At 57.6% G+C, this 15484-nt stretch overlaps 2 protein-coding genes across 2 annotated transcripts in view; one reads left to right on the top strand and one right to left on the bottom strand.

The window, feature by feature from the left end:
- PBDC1 (polysaccharide biosynthesis domain containing 1) overlaps nucleotides 1-15484 on the bottom strand; it is a 94515-nt gene that overhangs the window by 36701 nt on the left and 42330 nt on the right. The gene's annotated exons all lie outside the window — the stretch shown is intronic.
- On the top strand, nucleotides 1127-14791 carry LOC128949779 (actin filament-associated protein 1-like 2). The gene is made up of 17 exons (XM_054294635.1): nucleotides 1127-1185; nucleotides 3665-3790; nucleotides 4559-4633; nucleotides 4727-4782; nucleotides 5453-5552; nucleotides 5623-5843; nucleotides 6905-7084; nucleotides 8190-8273; nucleotides 8805-8889; nucleotides 9706-9923; nucleotides 10348-10472; nucleotides 10547-10664; nucleotides 10771-10879; nucleotides 11532-11681; nucleotides 12905-13062; nucleotides 13163-13273; nucleotides 14625-14791. The coding sequence occupies exons 1-17, from the start codon at nucleotides 1170-1172 to the stop codon at nucleotides 14649-14651; spliced, it is 1959 nt and encodes a 652-aa protein (XP_054150610.1). The 5' UTR covers nucleotides 1127-1169; the 3' UTR covers nucleotides 14652-14791.

Raw genomic sequence — 15484 nt, 5'->3', positions numbered from 1 at the left:
CAAGGCTCGGCACCGGGCAGCACCTTCCCTTCCCTTTCCCCTCTCCAGGCACACGTTTTGGGCAGGACCCCTCTCTCCCCGCACCCCCCGACCCCTCCACGCTCCCCGGTTTTTGTTTCCAGCCACTTTCCAGCCGCTAGACCTTGTTGGGATGTAAAGAATGTAATTTATCGGGAATTCACTGGCCCATACTTGCCTTTCACTGCTACAAACGACATATCTATAAATATATATATAAATATGGGTTGTTTTCGGACTGGACTACAGTGATTCACTTTCTCTGTTTTTGTTAGAGTTTATTTTATTTGCTGGTGTCGGAGAATCCGCGTGAGAGTGATTTTTTGCTTACAATTAAAGGTGAAATGGCTTTATCCAGCCCGGCTCCGCAGATTTGCTTCCCCCCTCGTCCAAAAATCCCCCCGGGCCCGCGGCCGGGTCCCTGCAGATGGCGGTGCTGCTCCGAGGAGGACGCGGAGCCTTCCCCGCCTTCCTCCCGCCCCGGCCGGGCTGCGCTGGGGGCCCGCAGGGCGTGTGCGAGCCGAGCCGGGCCGGGACAGCGCGGGCCCGGTCCCGGTGCCCATCCCGGTACCGATCCCCATCCCCCTCCCGATCCCCATCCTAATCCCGATCCCTGTCCCGATCCTGGTTCCGGTACCGATCTCGGTCCCGGTCTCGATCCCGATCCCTGTCCTAATCCTGATCCCCATCCCAGTCCCGACCCCGATCCCGTTCCCCGTCTGGATCCCGATCCTGATCCCTGTCCCAATCCCCATCCTGGTTTAGGTTCCGGTACCGATCCCGATATCGATCCCGGTCACTGTCCTGAACCTGAACCCAATCCCGATCCCTGTCCTAATCCTGATCCCGGTTCCGGTCCTGGTCCCGATCCCTGTCCTAATCCTGATCCCTGTTTTAATCCCGATCTCGGTCCTGGTCCCAGTCCTGATCCCTGTCCTGATCCAGATCCCTGTCCCGATCCCAATCCCAATCCTTGTCCTGATCCTGATCCCCTATCTCGGTCCAGATCCCGATCCCTGTCCTAATCCCGCTCCGGATCCCGATCCCCATCCCGGTTCCGGATCCCAATCCCGATCCCAGTCCCCATCCCGGTTCGGATCCCGATCCCGATCCCGGTCCCGGTCCCGGCGCGATGTGACCGCTCCCGCACCATGTCCCGGCAGCGAGGTACGGGGAGGGGGCTCCAAAGGGATGCGAGGCCGGGGGGCACCAACACAAACCCGGGGGGAAAAAGGGGGCTCAGCCCTGGGGGAGGCTGTGGGGGTGCCCGTGGGGGCAGGGAAGGGAAAAAGGAGTTCGGGAAAAGAGGAGGGGGTGAAATGAGGGGGTGGGGGGCGCGGGGGGAAAAGGGGTCGGAGCTGGAGGGGAAGGAGGGATCGAGGTGTCCCCCTGACATTGGGGTGTCCTCCCGACATTGGGGTATCCCCCCGACATTTGGGGCACCATGGCAGGGTAGGGGGGCCACAGCGCCCCTTTCCAGCGCCCTCCCAGGGGCAGTTTGGGGGCGCAGCAGCCGCGGGGGGAGCGTCCCCACCCTGCAGCCGTGGCCTGGAGCCTCCGCACATGACGAGTCACGCTGTGGCCGCTGTGGAGCAGCTCCCGCAGCCTCCTCTGAGTCATCCCGCGCTGGGCCCGAGCCACCCCCGGGTCACCCCCGCACGCCCCGATAAAACCCCAAAAAGCTGCCCCGAATCGCGTTGGCATCACCCGGGCACCGCCGTTCCCATGGCATCCCCGGGGCCGCGAGGATAAGGATGATGAGGAAGCCACAGTGCTGTTGGAGCTTTGCTAGGAGACGCTCTGTGTGTGTGTTTGGGGGGCGTTTTCCTCCCGCCCCGCAGATGTTTTCCATCCCGGCCGCTTTCCCTTGGCACGGCGGGGGGCACCGGGCAGCAGGCCAGCGCTCAGGGCAGCCCCTGTACGGGCTGCGGGCACGGCTGGGCACGGCTGGGCACGGATCGCTGCCCCAGCGGGCGGGGGGCAGCGCGGGGGCGGCGCAGCGAGGGCAGAAGGGTGAGAGAGAGGACGGAGATGTCATTGCCGAGGAATTCAGCCTGGGCGGAGGAGAGCACGAAGGGAGGGAGGGAGAGGACGAGCCGGGCGCCCTGGCCAGGGGGGGACAGTCCCCGTGTGCCCCGCAGGTCCCTCCAGCCCGGCCCTGCCCCAGCCCCCGCCGCTTTCCCCGCAGGGAGCGCTTCCCCCCCGTCCCTGCCCCGGTTTCCAGGGAAATCCAGATGTTTCGGCCCCGCTCCGGCGTTGCTCGGCCCGGACTCAGCGCTGCCAGATGTTTCCTCTCCCCCCGGGCTGGGTGTGGGCTCCGCGGCCGGGGATGCGTGGAGGGGACGGGGGACCCCCGTGCCAGCAGCTCCGGGGTGGGGAGGGGGCTTCACCCACCCCGGGACACGCGTGGAAGGGGGGATTCCTTTCCCCTCCTCACCCATGGGGTGCCAGCACTGTTTTGGGGCGCACCACATCCCCGTTAACCCAGAGAAATTCGGGATTCATCCCCCTTTATCTGGATAAATTTGGGATTCATCCCTGGAGAAATTTGAGATTCATCCCCATTAACCTGAAGAAATTTGGAATTCATCCCTGTTAACCCAGAGAAATCTGGGATTCATCCCAGTTAACCCAGAGAAATTTGTGATTCATCCCTGTTAACCCAGAGAAATTTGGGATTCATTCCCGTTAACCCAGAGAAATTTGGGATTCATCCCTGTTAAGCTGAAGAAATTTGGTATTCATCCCTGTGAACCCAGAGAAATTTGGGATTCTTCCCCGGAGAAATTTGGGATTCATCCCTGCTAACCCAGAGAAATTTGGGGTTCATCCATGTTAACCTGTCCCTGCCCTCGGCATTTCAGCCTTCATCAGCTGCTCCAGCCTGCCAGGGCTCCTCTTCCTCCTCCTCATCCTCCTCCTCCTCCTCTGCACGTGCAGCAGCAACCGGGAAAAAACCGGGAGCAAACCGGGAACAAACCGGCTCTGTCAGGGCAACAGAGGAGCCTTCATCCCCGCAGGGCCCCCTCCTCATCCTCCCCTGGTGCCCCCGCGCCCATCAATGGCCGGATTGTGCCCGCCTGGGGCAGGTGCCACAGCAGGGCAGGGCTGGTGGGACCGGGCACGTACTCCCGGTGGCATCAGGGACACCCTATGGCATTGGGGACACCCCATGGCGTTGGGGACCCCTCACGGCATCAGGGACACCCCTTGGCATTGGGGACATCCCACAGTATCGGGGACAGCCCCATGGCATCAGGGGACTCCCTATGGCATCCAGGAGCCCTCATGGCATCGGGGACACCTCCATGGCATCGGGGACACACCCATGGCATCGGAGACACCCCACAGCATCAGGGACCCCCTATGGCATTGGGGACACCCCTAAGGAATTGGAGACCACTCATGGCACAAGGGACACCCCCAAGGCTTTGGGAACACCCCCATGGCATCGGGGACCCTCCATGGCATCAGGGACACCCCCATGACGCGGGGGCACCCCATGATATCAGGGGCCCCTCCATAGCATTGAGGACCCCCCTAGCCGTGCCCAGTGTGGGTGCCAGGGCTGGGCACCCCTGCCTGCATGGCGCTCCGGGTTGCGGTGTCACATCTCTGTCACTGTCACTGTCACTGTCCCCTGCAGACCTGGACAAGCTGCTGTCGGACCTGCGCTCCTTCCTGCTCCTCCTGGACCGCGAGAGCCTCAGCGCTGCTGCTCGGGCCAAGAAGAAATCGGTGTGGGAGCTGCTGGGGCGGCTGCAGGGCCCGGGTGAGTGCGGGGCTGGGGGTGCAAGGATTTGTATCTTGTACTGGATTGGTTAGTGAGAATTAAAATATTCAACACAGAAGAAGATTTATTGCATTGGAACAGGAACCTCGCTCTCTTACCCCTTTTGTTCTCTTACCCTTTTACTCTCTCACCCTCTCATCCTCTCCTCCTCTCTTCTCTCGGGCCTGCTCCGAGCTGTGCCTGGCAGCTCCCAGCAAGGCCCTGCACCCAGGCCCTGTGCAATAAACCCCCAGTTTCAAGCCCAGAAGAAGATTTATTGTATTGTAACAGGAACCTTGCCCTCTGATCCTCTCTTTTACTCTCTCTTTCTCTCTTTACCACCCTCTTGTCTTCTCTCTACCTCTCTCTCCCTCTTTGGGGCTGCTCTGAGCTGTGCCTGGCAGCTCCCAGCAGGGCCCTGCACCCAGGCCCTGTGCAATAAACCCCAAATTCCATGATCAAAAGAAGATTTATTGTATTGTAATGGGAACTTTTCTCTCTCATTGTGTTTACCACTCTCTTTACCTGTCTTTCTCTCTTTCTGGCCTGCTCTGAGCTGTGGCTAACAGCTCCCAGCAGGGCCCTTTGCAATAAACCCCAAATTCCACCACCTGGCTGCAGAGATCTCAAATCTCCATCCATCCCCACCATCCTACCCCTGACACTCCCACAAGGATGGGGTGGAGAGGGTTATTAGGGTTAGGAGTATGAACGTGTTTAGGACTAATGACAGGTCCCTGACTGTCCCTTGGCCTTGCCCCCTTGCAGCAGAGGATGCTGAGTACATGATCATGCGCTGCCTCTCGCCCTCCCCAGGGCCTCAGCAGGGCCAGGCCAGCCCGGGTGAGTCCCACCAATCCAATCTCCTCCTTCACGCGTGTTCTGGGGGGTCCCTGACCCCTCAGCACCCCAGCACGGAGCTGCTTTTCCCCACAGGCTCCGGGAGCGCAGATGCAGCGGGAGGCAGAGCCCGGCTGGGCCCTCACGGAGAGGTGAGAGGGGAAACGAGGGGCTGGGGGGGATCAGGGGGGCTCAGAGGGGTGAGAAAAGGGGCAGAGAGGGGCTGGAGGGCCTCAGGGGTGTGGGAGAGGGGGCACCGAGGGGCTGGAGGGCTCAGTTGGGCACTGAGAGGTTTGGGGGGCTCAGAGGGGTGGGAGAGGGGGCAGTAGGATCTGGGGGGCTCAGAGGGGGCAGAGAGGGGCTAGGGGGTTCAGAAGGTTGGGAGAGGGGGCACTGAGGGAGCTCAGGGGGTGAGAGAGGGGGCAGCAGGGGCTGGGGACCTCAGGGGGGTGGCAGAGGGGGCACCGAGGGCCTTGGGGGCTCAGGTGGGCACTGAGGGGTTTGGGGGGCTCAGGGGGGTGGGAGAGGGGGCACCGAGGGGCTGGGGGGGTTCAGGGGGTTCGAGAGGAGCACTGAGGGGGCTCAATAGGGTGGGAGAGGGGATACTGAGGGGCTGAGGGGCTCAGGGTGGGCAGCAGGAGCTGGAGGGCTCAGGGGCTGGGAGAGGGGGGCCCATCCCATGCCCGGGATGGAACTGCTGGCCAACCTTGCTGGCAGCGAGAGTCCAACCAGACCTGAAGGTTTTTTGGTGCCCACCTGTCCCCGGACCCTGCGAGGTTCCCCGGGTGGGACAGCACCTTTGGAACCGCTTTGTACCCCCAGAACAAGGAGTTGGGTGCCCCCCCAAGACCCCCAAACCCTCCGTCCCTTCCAACCGATGACTCCTACGAGGACACCGAACCCCCCGGGCACGGCAGCACCGGTGAGATCCCCCCGCGCCCCCTCCCCAGCGCCCCCCACCCTCCCAGCCCTGACCCCATCCCCGCTCCCAGGCGGCGGCGACAGCGACAGCAGCCACTACGAGTCGTACGGAGAGGAGGAAGAGGAGGAGGAGGAGGAAGGGGTGAAGGACCGGGCTCATTACCTGCGCTCCAGCAGCGAGGCCGAGCCCCCCGGGCGCCCCGAGCCGCAGCTCTGCGGGTTCCTCTGGAGGAAGCGCTGGCTGGGACAGTGGGCAAAGCAGCTCTTCATCGTCAGGGAGCACGTGCTGCTGGTGAGGAGGGTGGAGGAAGGCGTAGAGGGGGGAGATGGAACAGGAAAGCCTTATCAATATGATTGTCTGGCAAAATATTTTGAGAATATGGAAATTATAAGCGAGATTGAAATGAAAGCAAGCTTTGAGATCCCTCAGTTACTGAACAACTGGAAAACAATGGTGTGGCTGGCTGAAGGTGATCCCCTTTTGATGGAACAACACCCTCTGCTTGCAGACAGCTCCAAGGCTCAGAGCAGACCCTGCCAGCTTGGCAGAAGGAGCCCAAAGAGGAGTTTTTAGGGTTTAAAATGTAACAGAGTGTGGGAATGTAATGATTCTTATAGGCTGTATGGAAATGCTGTAGGATTTGTATCTTGTACTGGATTGGTTAGTGAGAATGAGAATATTCAACACAGAAGAAGATTTATGGTATTGGAACAGGAACTTCTCCCTGGTACCCCTTTTACTCTCTTACCCTTTTTTAGTCTCCTACCCTCTCATCCTCTCTACCCCTTTCTTCTCTCAGGCCTGCTCCAAGCTGTGCCTGGCAGCTCCCAGCAGGGCCCTGCACCCAGGCCCTTTGCAATAACCCCAAGTTCCAAGCCCAGAAGAAGATTTACTGTATTGTAACAGGAACCTTGCTCTCTGATCCTCTCTTTTACTCTCCCATTCTCTCTTTACCACGCTCTTGTCTTCTCTCTCTTTACCTCTCTCTCCCTCTTTGGGGCTGCTCTGAGCTGTGCCTGGCAGCTCCCAGCAGGTCCCTGCACCCAGGCTCTTTGCAATAAACCCCAAGTTCCATGACCAGAAGAAGATTTATTGTATTGTAATGGCAACTTTTCTCTCTCATTGTGTTTACCACTCTCTTTACCTCTCTTTCTCTCTCTTGGGCCCGCTCTGAGCTGTGCCTGGCAGCTCCCAGCTGGGCCCCTTTGCCATAAACCCCAAATTCCACCACCTGCCTTCAGAGATCTCTCATCTCCCTCCATCCCCACCATCCTACCCCCTGACACTCCGACAGCCATGGAGGGGTCTCTGTGCCCCCTCCGTGCCCCCCTGACCCCGCTGTGCCCCTTCAGTGTTTCAGGTGCGCCGCTGACCTGCAGCCCGTGCTGGAGCTGGACCTGCGCGGCTGCCGCGTCACCGCCAAGGAGCATCGAGGCAAGAAGATGCCGCACGCCCTGAAGGTTACAGGGACAGCAGGAGAGGTGCTGGTCATCGGCTTCCAGAGCCGGCAGCAGGCCGAGGACTGGAGGAAGGTTTGGAGGTGTTGCAGCCGGGCAGGAGCGGGGTGGGCAGGGGGATGCCGCTGGCTGGGGGCTTTGTATGTCGCAGACATCTTTTATAGAAAATCCTTTCCTTAAGATTTTTTCCTTCTGAGAAGCTGAGAGGCCTCAGGAACAAAATGTAAGCAATGGTTATCTGCTGCTGTGGAATGCAACAGGTGGATCTTTGATTAGCTCATGTTGGATGTTTGTAATTAATGGCCAATTACAGCCCAGCTAGCTTAGACAGAGAGCCGAGCCACAAACTTTTGTTATCATTCTTTTCTATCCTATTCTTAGCCAGCCTTCTGATGAAACCTTTTCTTCTATTCTTTTAGTATAGTTTTCATGTAATATATATCATAAAATGATAAATCAAGCCTTCTGAAACATGGAGTCAGATCCTCATCTCTTCCCCAGTCAGAAAACCCCGGTCACACTGTGTACACATCACAAACGGGACAGGACTGCTGGGAACGAGCCTTGAGCTGTTTGATTTTCCAGCATCAGCCTCATTCCATGGTTATGACAATGGGAAGATGCCACCAGCTCACATCCCAGGCAGGAGACCCAGAATTTAATGTTACAACTCACTTTATAAGTTTTTTGACTGATCACACAAAGCAAAAGCACATTGACAGCAGTTCTGTCCAACCACGATGAGCACAGGTACCTTTGGTTAAAACAATGCTTGATTATTTCGAATATAATGCTTACTTGTAAGCCTTAAAACACAACACACAGAGCTCCATTATTAAGCTTCCAACTTCCTAATATCTCACTAGATAAACTTTTCTGTAGCTTAGGGAGTTATTCAGACAAGCGTTAATACACAGACCATTGTTCTATTTGTCCTTGCTTTTCTACATTTTACATAATTTTTCTGCTGACCAATCTCATGGCTGCTGCTCAGCTCTTGTCACAGTTCTGCTGCCTCTGAAGCCTTTTGCAGCTTTCCCAAAACCCTCTGATTTTGTGGCTTCCCACAGGGGAAGTGGGGGTGTGGCCCCACTCTGGTGCTTCCAGGGTGTGTCCCCATTCCTTTCTCGGGGTTGTGAGGAGCGTTTTCAGCTGCAGCACTGCCCGTTTCGCCCGGCAGGTGATCGAGGAGGTGAGCAGCGATGCCCCGAGCGGGCTGGCGGCGCTCAGTGTCCCGGCGTCACCTTCCTCGAGGCTCAGCAGGGTGAGTTTGTCCCCAGGGAAACCCAGGAACGGCTCAGGAATGCACCCCGACCCCTCATCCCGTGCTCCTTTTGGGGAGGGGGTCAGGAATGCACCCCAACCCCAAATCCTGTGCTCCTTTTGGGGTGAGGGTCAGGAATGCACCCCAACCCCATATCTGGGCTCCTTTTGGGGGAGGGGGTCAGGAATACACCCCAACCCCTCATCCCATGTTCCTTTTGGGGAGGGGGTCAGGAATACACCCCAACCCCAAATCCCGTGCTCCTTTTGGGATCAGGGTCAGGAATACACCTCAACCCCTCATCCCATGTTCCTTTTGGGGAGGGGGTCAGGAATACACCCCAACCCCAAATCCCGTGCTCCTTTTGGGATCAGGGTCAGCAATGCACCCCAACCCCTCATCTGGGCTCCTTTTGGGGAGGGGGTCAGGAATACACCCCAACCCCGAATCTCGTGCTCCTTTTGGGGTGAGGGTCGGGGTGCAGGGGGCTCAGACCCCACCGAGCTGGGTTCTCATCCTGCCGCACCCCAGCTCGGCAAGGAGGAAGAGGAGGATGAGAATCGCTGCCGGCAGAGCCCTGCACGCAGCCCGCGGCACGGAGAGGACGCCAAAGGAGGTGGGAGCTGCAAAAGGGCCGGGGTTTGGGGGGTTCTGCCCTCGGGGGGGCTGCGAGGGGTTAGTAATTAATCGATTGTCTCTAGGGATGGTAATAGAGAGCTGGGAATGTTATTGAGATGAGGGTTACTGGGATTCCTAGGAAGGATGGGCTTGAAAATTGGTCAAAGAAGCTTCAGTTCATGGCCAGGTTCAGGGGGTAGAGCTTGGAGCGATGGGTGGTTTGCTAGAGGGGGGATTTATTGATACCAATGACAGAAGTTTGGGTCGGATAATTAAAGAGAAAGTGAGCCACGAAGCGAGCATGATAAAAAATCAGGCGCTGGGGTTTAGTTGAGGCAAATCATTAAGGAAAGGGAAAACCCTCTTTATTTAGCTTAAAAGGCTAATGCTGGTTCATAGTTTCTTAATGGTTAGGGTGATATTAGAGAGGATCAGCTTTCAAAATTGGCTAGTGGGGTTCGGGGGGTGCTGTCCCCCAGTGGCGGCTGCAAAAGGGCCGGGGTTTGGGGGGGACTGCGAGGGGCCGGTGGTCGGGGGGTGCCAAAGGAGGTGGGGGCTGCAAAGGGTCGGGATTTGGGGGTGCTGCCCTTGGGGGGCTTGCGAGGGGCCGGGGTTTGGGGGTGCTGCCCCCATGGGGGTTGTAAAGGGCCGGGGTTCGGGGCGTGCCTGTGAGGGGCTGGGGTTCGGGGGGTGCCTCTCCCGGTAGGGGCTGCAGAGAGCCGGGATTTGGAGGCGCCGCTGACCGGGGTTATGAGGGGCCGGGGTTTGGGGGTGCCCGAATGCCCCCCGTGCCCGCTGACCGGGGTGCCCGCAGGGTTCCTGGCCGTGCGGCTGCGGGGCCGCTGGCAGCGCCTGTGGTGCGCGGTCCGGCACGGAGCCCTGCGCATGTTCCCCGAGCCCGGCGGTGCCCAGCGCCCCGTGTGCGCCCTGCGCCTGGACGGCTGCGAGGTGACCCCCGGGGCGGCCGCCGGGTCCCCCCAAAACCTCCGGATCCGAATCGCCCAGCGCGGCCGGGAGCTCGCCCTGCTGCAGGTGAGGGACACCAGGGTACCCCCTGTCACTGCTGGGGGGCACCTGCACCCTGTCTAGGGGGGCACCCCTGAGCCCAGACCCTGCCCCAGGGGCACCCATGAGTCCAGACCCTGCCCTGGGGCACCCATGAACCCAGACCCTATCCAGAGGTGCCCCCTGAGCCCAGACCCTGCCTGGGGGCACCCCTGACCCAGACCCTGCTCTGGGGCACCCCCTAAGCCCCAAACCTGCCCTGGGACACCCCTAAGCCCGGACCCTGCCCCAGGAGCACCCCCTGAGCTCAGACCCTGTCCTGGAGGTGCCCTCTGCACCCAGACCCTGCCCTGGCAGACACCCCCTGAACCCAGACCCTTCCCTTTGGGGTACCCCTCAACCCGGAACCTGCCCCGTGGGCACCCCCTGAGCCCAGTCCCTGCCCCCCCAGGCCCGTTCTGACGAGGAAAGGGAAGCGTGGCTGAAGACCCTGCAGGCCAGGGGAGGAGCGGAGCCAAAGAAGGGCGGTGGGCCCCCCCCGAGACCCCCCAGGCCGAGCACCTGCCCCGCTGCCGGGTAAGGACCTGGGGACCCCCCGGCCCTCCCGCTCCGGGCGGGGTTTGGGGGTAACGCGACCTCTCTGCCCTCAGGGGGCTGCTGCTGCGCCGGGTGCCCACCCCCAACGCCTACATGGACGATCCCTCCGGGCAGGGACCAGCTGAGACCCCCAAACAGCTCCACTCCAACGCAGAGCGGCTGCAGCAGCTGGTAACACCTGCTCGGGGTCTGTGCCCCCCATTCCTGCCCCTCAGCGTGGGGGGATCCACTCCCACCCCCACCACCCCCTTGCCCACAGGCTTCTCCTCTTGGGCAGCAGCAGAGCCTGGACCGGGCAGCGCAGGGGCAGCGCCCGAGAGCCGCGTCTGCTGTGCCCAGCTGTGCCAGCAGCAATGCCCTGGAGGGTGCCCGGCCCGGGCAGGCAGGTGAGAGGGGCGGGGTGTGCCCACCTTCCCCAGGCCACGGACGGGCATGGGAGAGGGGATTTCTCCATGAGGGCTGGGATTTCTGTGTCCTTGTCCTGTTCTTCCTCCCCCCTTCCTCCTGATCACCTTTCTCTTCCTTTTCTCCCCAGTGTTCCTCCTCTGCACTGTCCCCTGAGCATCCTTCCCCTGCCCTTCCTCCCCACCATCCTTCCCCTGCCCTTCCTCCCCACCATCCTTCCCCTGCTCTTCCTCCTCAGCCTCCCTCCTCTTCCCTTCCTCCTGATTATCCTTTCTCTTCTCTTTCTCCAGACCCTCCCTGTTCTTTCCTTCCTCCTCACCCTCCCTCCTCTTCCGTTTGTTCCCACCATCCCATCCCTTCCCTTCCCTTCCCTTCCCTTCCCTTCCCTTCCCTTCCCCTTCCCCTTCCCCTTCCCCTTCCCCTTCCCCTTCCCCTTCCCCTTCCCCTTCCCCTTCCCCCTGATCAGCCTTTCTCTCCCCTTCCTCCTCACCCTCCTTCCTCCTCTCTTCCTTCTGATCATCCTTTCTCTTCCTCTGGACCCTCCCTCCTCTTCCCTTTCTCCTGATCCTCCCTTCTTTTCCATTCCCTCCCCACCATCTCCCTGCCCTTCCTCCTGACCGTGCCTCCTCTTCCCTCCCTCCCCAGCTCTCCGTGCCAGGCCTGCCAGTGCCCAGCTGCCCCAGGACAGCCCCAGCGTGCAGAGCCGGGATCTGTGCCTGTCCCAGCACACCCTGACCCTGCCCCAGAGGAGGGGGACACGGGAAGGGCTCGATGTCCTCGTCGGTAGGAGCACTCAGGGGCTCTGGGGATCTCTTCCTGCCAGCTTTTATGAGCTCTCAGAGAAATAGTTCACATCTAAAGTAGCATAAAATCAGCTGGATGGCTTCTGTACTAGTGTTAGAAACAGAAAAGTTTTAATAGAAGGCAAAATAACAAAGCTCTTTACAGAGAAAACCCGAGCTGAGGGCAAAAAGCTTTTGCTCCTAGTAAAACACCCTACATTACCCATCAGTTCTCTTCCTTTTCTAGTAAATTGCTTAAGCAAGACTTTTTAGCTTCTGTCCAATTGGCTATCCTTCAGTTTGAAGTAAAGTCTCCAAAGCCCTATAAAGTGTCTTTTTCCCAATTAAAGAGAGAAACTTCTGAGCTTTTTTCCTTTTTTAAAAAGACAAAAAATAATTTTGTCACTCCATTGTGGCATTCACATTCTCTGAAAAAATTCCTTCGCCCAGGATTTTTCTCCTGGGAAGCTGAGAAGCCTCAAAGAAAAGGAAAACAATTCTTATCTCATTTGCTTCTCCTGTGTTTTGCTTGTCTGGAATGTGTTTGGAGATTGTTTACCCACAGGTGATTGTTTCATTGGATTTGGTGTGAGTTGTTTTGACTCTTTTGGCCAATCAGGGCCAAGCTGTGTCAGGACCCTAGAAAGAGTCACGAGTTTTCATTATTATCTTTTTAGCATTGTGTAAGTATCCTTTATGTATTCTTTGGCATAGTTTTCTTTATTTTTATATTATATAGAATATGATACTGTATTATATTATTTAATATAACACAGTATTATAAAGTAATGAGAACATGGAGTCAGATGCATCATTCCACCTTTGTTGGGGCATTTCCCAGCAAATACAAAATTCTGTCAACAGATAGCACATTCCCACACTCTGGGACTGGGCACTGCCCACTCCTGGTCAGGCACTGCCCACTCCTGCCTGGGCACTGCCACTCTGTGATCGGGCACGGCCCACTCTGTGATCGGGCACTGCCCACTCTGGGGCCACACTGGGCAGGGCACTGCCCACTCTGTGGCCACTCCTGGCTGGGCACTGCCCACGCTGGGTTGGGCACTGCCCACTCTGTGGCTACTCTGGGTTGGGCACTGCCCACGCTGGGTTGGGCACTGCCCACTCTGCGGCTACTCTGGGCTGGGCACTGCCCACTCTTGGCTGGAGCAGCGGGCAGAGCTGTGGTGCCCAGCCCTGGCAGTGCTCCCGCTGTCCTTGCAGGGCACAGAGCCTTTCCCAAGCTGGAGCAGCAGGTGCAGGGGCAGCTGGAGCGGGGCGTGCAGGGCAGGCTGAGAGCCGGCTCCGAGATGAACCTGCTGAGCCTCGGGAGGTCCCTCAAGGGTCACATCGCTGCCACCGCCAGCTCGGCTGGCTCCGAGGTGGGGAACATGGAGATTTGAATTACAGGATCCCCTGAAGTACAGGCATGGTGAGGTTTGGAGGGCACCTCTCACCCTTTTTCTGCTGTTTTTCCCTCAGGGATCGTTCCTCAGGCCGCTGCTGAAGCGCACCACGTCAGCCAAGAGTGCCCTGAGGCTGCCGCCGTCCCCGGTCGTGGCGGGGAAGGGAAATGTGATGAGGAAGACAAAGGTAAATTCTGGATCAGGTGTCTGGGTTTGGAAAGCCAGGTGTCTGCTGAGGAAGGCAGGAGCCTCCCCTGAAATGGAAAATGTAAAACCCTTCCTGTGACCACGTTCACACGATGAGGGAAGAGATGAGGATCTGACTCCATGTTTCAGAAGGCTTGATTTATTATTTTATGATATATATTATATTAAAACTGTACTAAAAGAATAGAAGAAAGGATTTCATCAGAAGGCTAGCTAAGAATAGAAAAAGAAGGAATGAATAACAAAAGCTTGTATCGTGGACTCTCTGTCCAAGCCAGCTGGGCTGTGATTGGCCATTAATTAGGAACAACCACATGAGACCAATCACAGATGCACCTGTTGCATTCCACAGCAGCAGATAACCATTGTTTGCATTTTGTTCCTGAGGCCTCTCAGCTTCTCAGGATGAAAAATCCTAAGGAAAGGATTTTTCATAAAAGATGCCTGTGACACCCCCCTCCCTCCGAATTGCTATAAATTTTAAATTAAGGGTCTCTCTCAGGCAAAAATATGGGAGCAGGAATAACAGTTCTTTATTAGGGAAGAAAATAAAAGGAAAAAATAAACAATGCAGTGAACTAAACCAACACTGCCAGAGTCAGAACCCAACCTGACACCCTGTGGGTCAGGGTGTTGGCAGCAGTCCCATTGGAATTGTGGCTCAGCCCTCCTGCAGTGTCAGGGCTGGTTCTGCTGGAGCAGGGATCCTGGACAAGGGTGGAGTCTCCTCTGAAGATCCAGGGGCAGAGGCAGCTGCTGCTCCTCTGGGGAATCCAGTGGAGAAAAGCCATGCTGTTATTCCTAGAAACTCGGGATTATATCCAGGCAGGAATGCCTGGCTGGTGTTCCAGAATCCCCAGATTATATCCAGGTAGCAAAGCTTGGCTGGTGTTCCAGAATCCCCAGATTCTATCCAGGCAGGAATGCTTGGCTGGTGTTCCAGAATCTCCAGATTATATCCAGGCAGGAATGCTTGGCTGGTGTTCCAGAATCTCCAGATTATATCCAGGTAGCAAAGCTTGGCTGGTGTTCCAGAATCCCCAGATTATATCCAGGCAGGAATGCTTGGCTCCACCCTCTGGGCTCACATCTCCCAATGGGATGCTGTAGCTCTTATCAGCCATGCAGGGACATTCAGTGGCCTCTTATCAGCAGATAAGGGAGGAATAGGTGTGGAAGAGATAAGGAAAACTGCAAACTGAACAGAAGCCAGCTGCCATACAGATGGCGAACAGAACACAATTTGCTTGGCAATCCAGGACAGAAGGGTTTAGGGGATCCTACAGAACAGGGAAATGAGGGATTGACTCCCCCACATTTAATTTGTCCAGGAATGGGAGATGAAATCTGCGATGTGAGCACCACAGAGTCTCCCAGAGAACATCGGGCCGCGCGTGGATCGTGCAGGACCAGCCTGGGATCAGCCTGGAATTCCAATTTTACCCACCATATCAATGCTACCACTACGCACATCTATTTTTATATCCAGATATATCGATGCACACATATCAGCTCCCCACCTGGGGCTCTCCTGCCTCTCCCTATTGCATCCCAGCACCTCCTTTTTGGGGTGCACAACTTCAGAAGCTGCTGGCTCTGTCCACACCCCGAATTTCCAGGGATGGGTGTGGATAAACCCCGGGGGACACAGATTTATTTGGGAGGGATCCGATTGTCCATCCCTGGAGCCAGCGGGACCCGGGCTGGGCCCTGGGTGCTTTTCCAACAGCTGTGCTTGTCAGGGCTTGGTTTGAATTGGAGAAATGGTATATTTTTGTTTTTTAGAGAATTAAAAAATAAATGTTGTAAAACTTGGGTTTTATGGGAAAGGGTGAGGTGGGAAGGGGGGTGTCCTGGTCCTTATCCTGGTGAGTTCAGGCTGCATCCTGATGGAGTTTGTGGGGTCAATCCTGACCTCAGGGAAGGAGTTTATGGGGGGCATCCTGATCCCAGTGAAGGGATTTGTGGGGTTCATCCAGCGTGGGTTGATGCCTCACCCCGGTGTGAGTGGGGTTTGCTCCCATCCAGGCGTGCGGGGTCCATCCCCATCCCAGTGAAGGAGTTTGTGGGGTCCATCCCATCTCCAGGGAAGGAGTTTGTGGGGGGTATCCAGATCCTGGTGCAAGGAGTTTGTGGGGTCCATCCCCATCCTGGTAAAGGGGTTTGTGGGCTCAGCTCCGACCCCAGTGAA

Source organism: Melozone crissalis, unplaced genomic scaffold (assembly GCF_028551555.1).
Source record: "Melozone crissalis strain CALT ecotype California unplaced genomic scaffold, PUWL_Pcris_2 ptg000295l_1, whole genome shotgun sequence".
Taxonomy (NCBI): Eukaryota; Metazoa; Chordata; class Aves; order Passeriformes; family Passerellidae; genus Melozone; species Melozone crissalis.
This window is presented reverse-complemented; position numbering and strand designations above follow the sequence as displayed.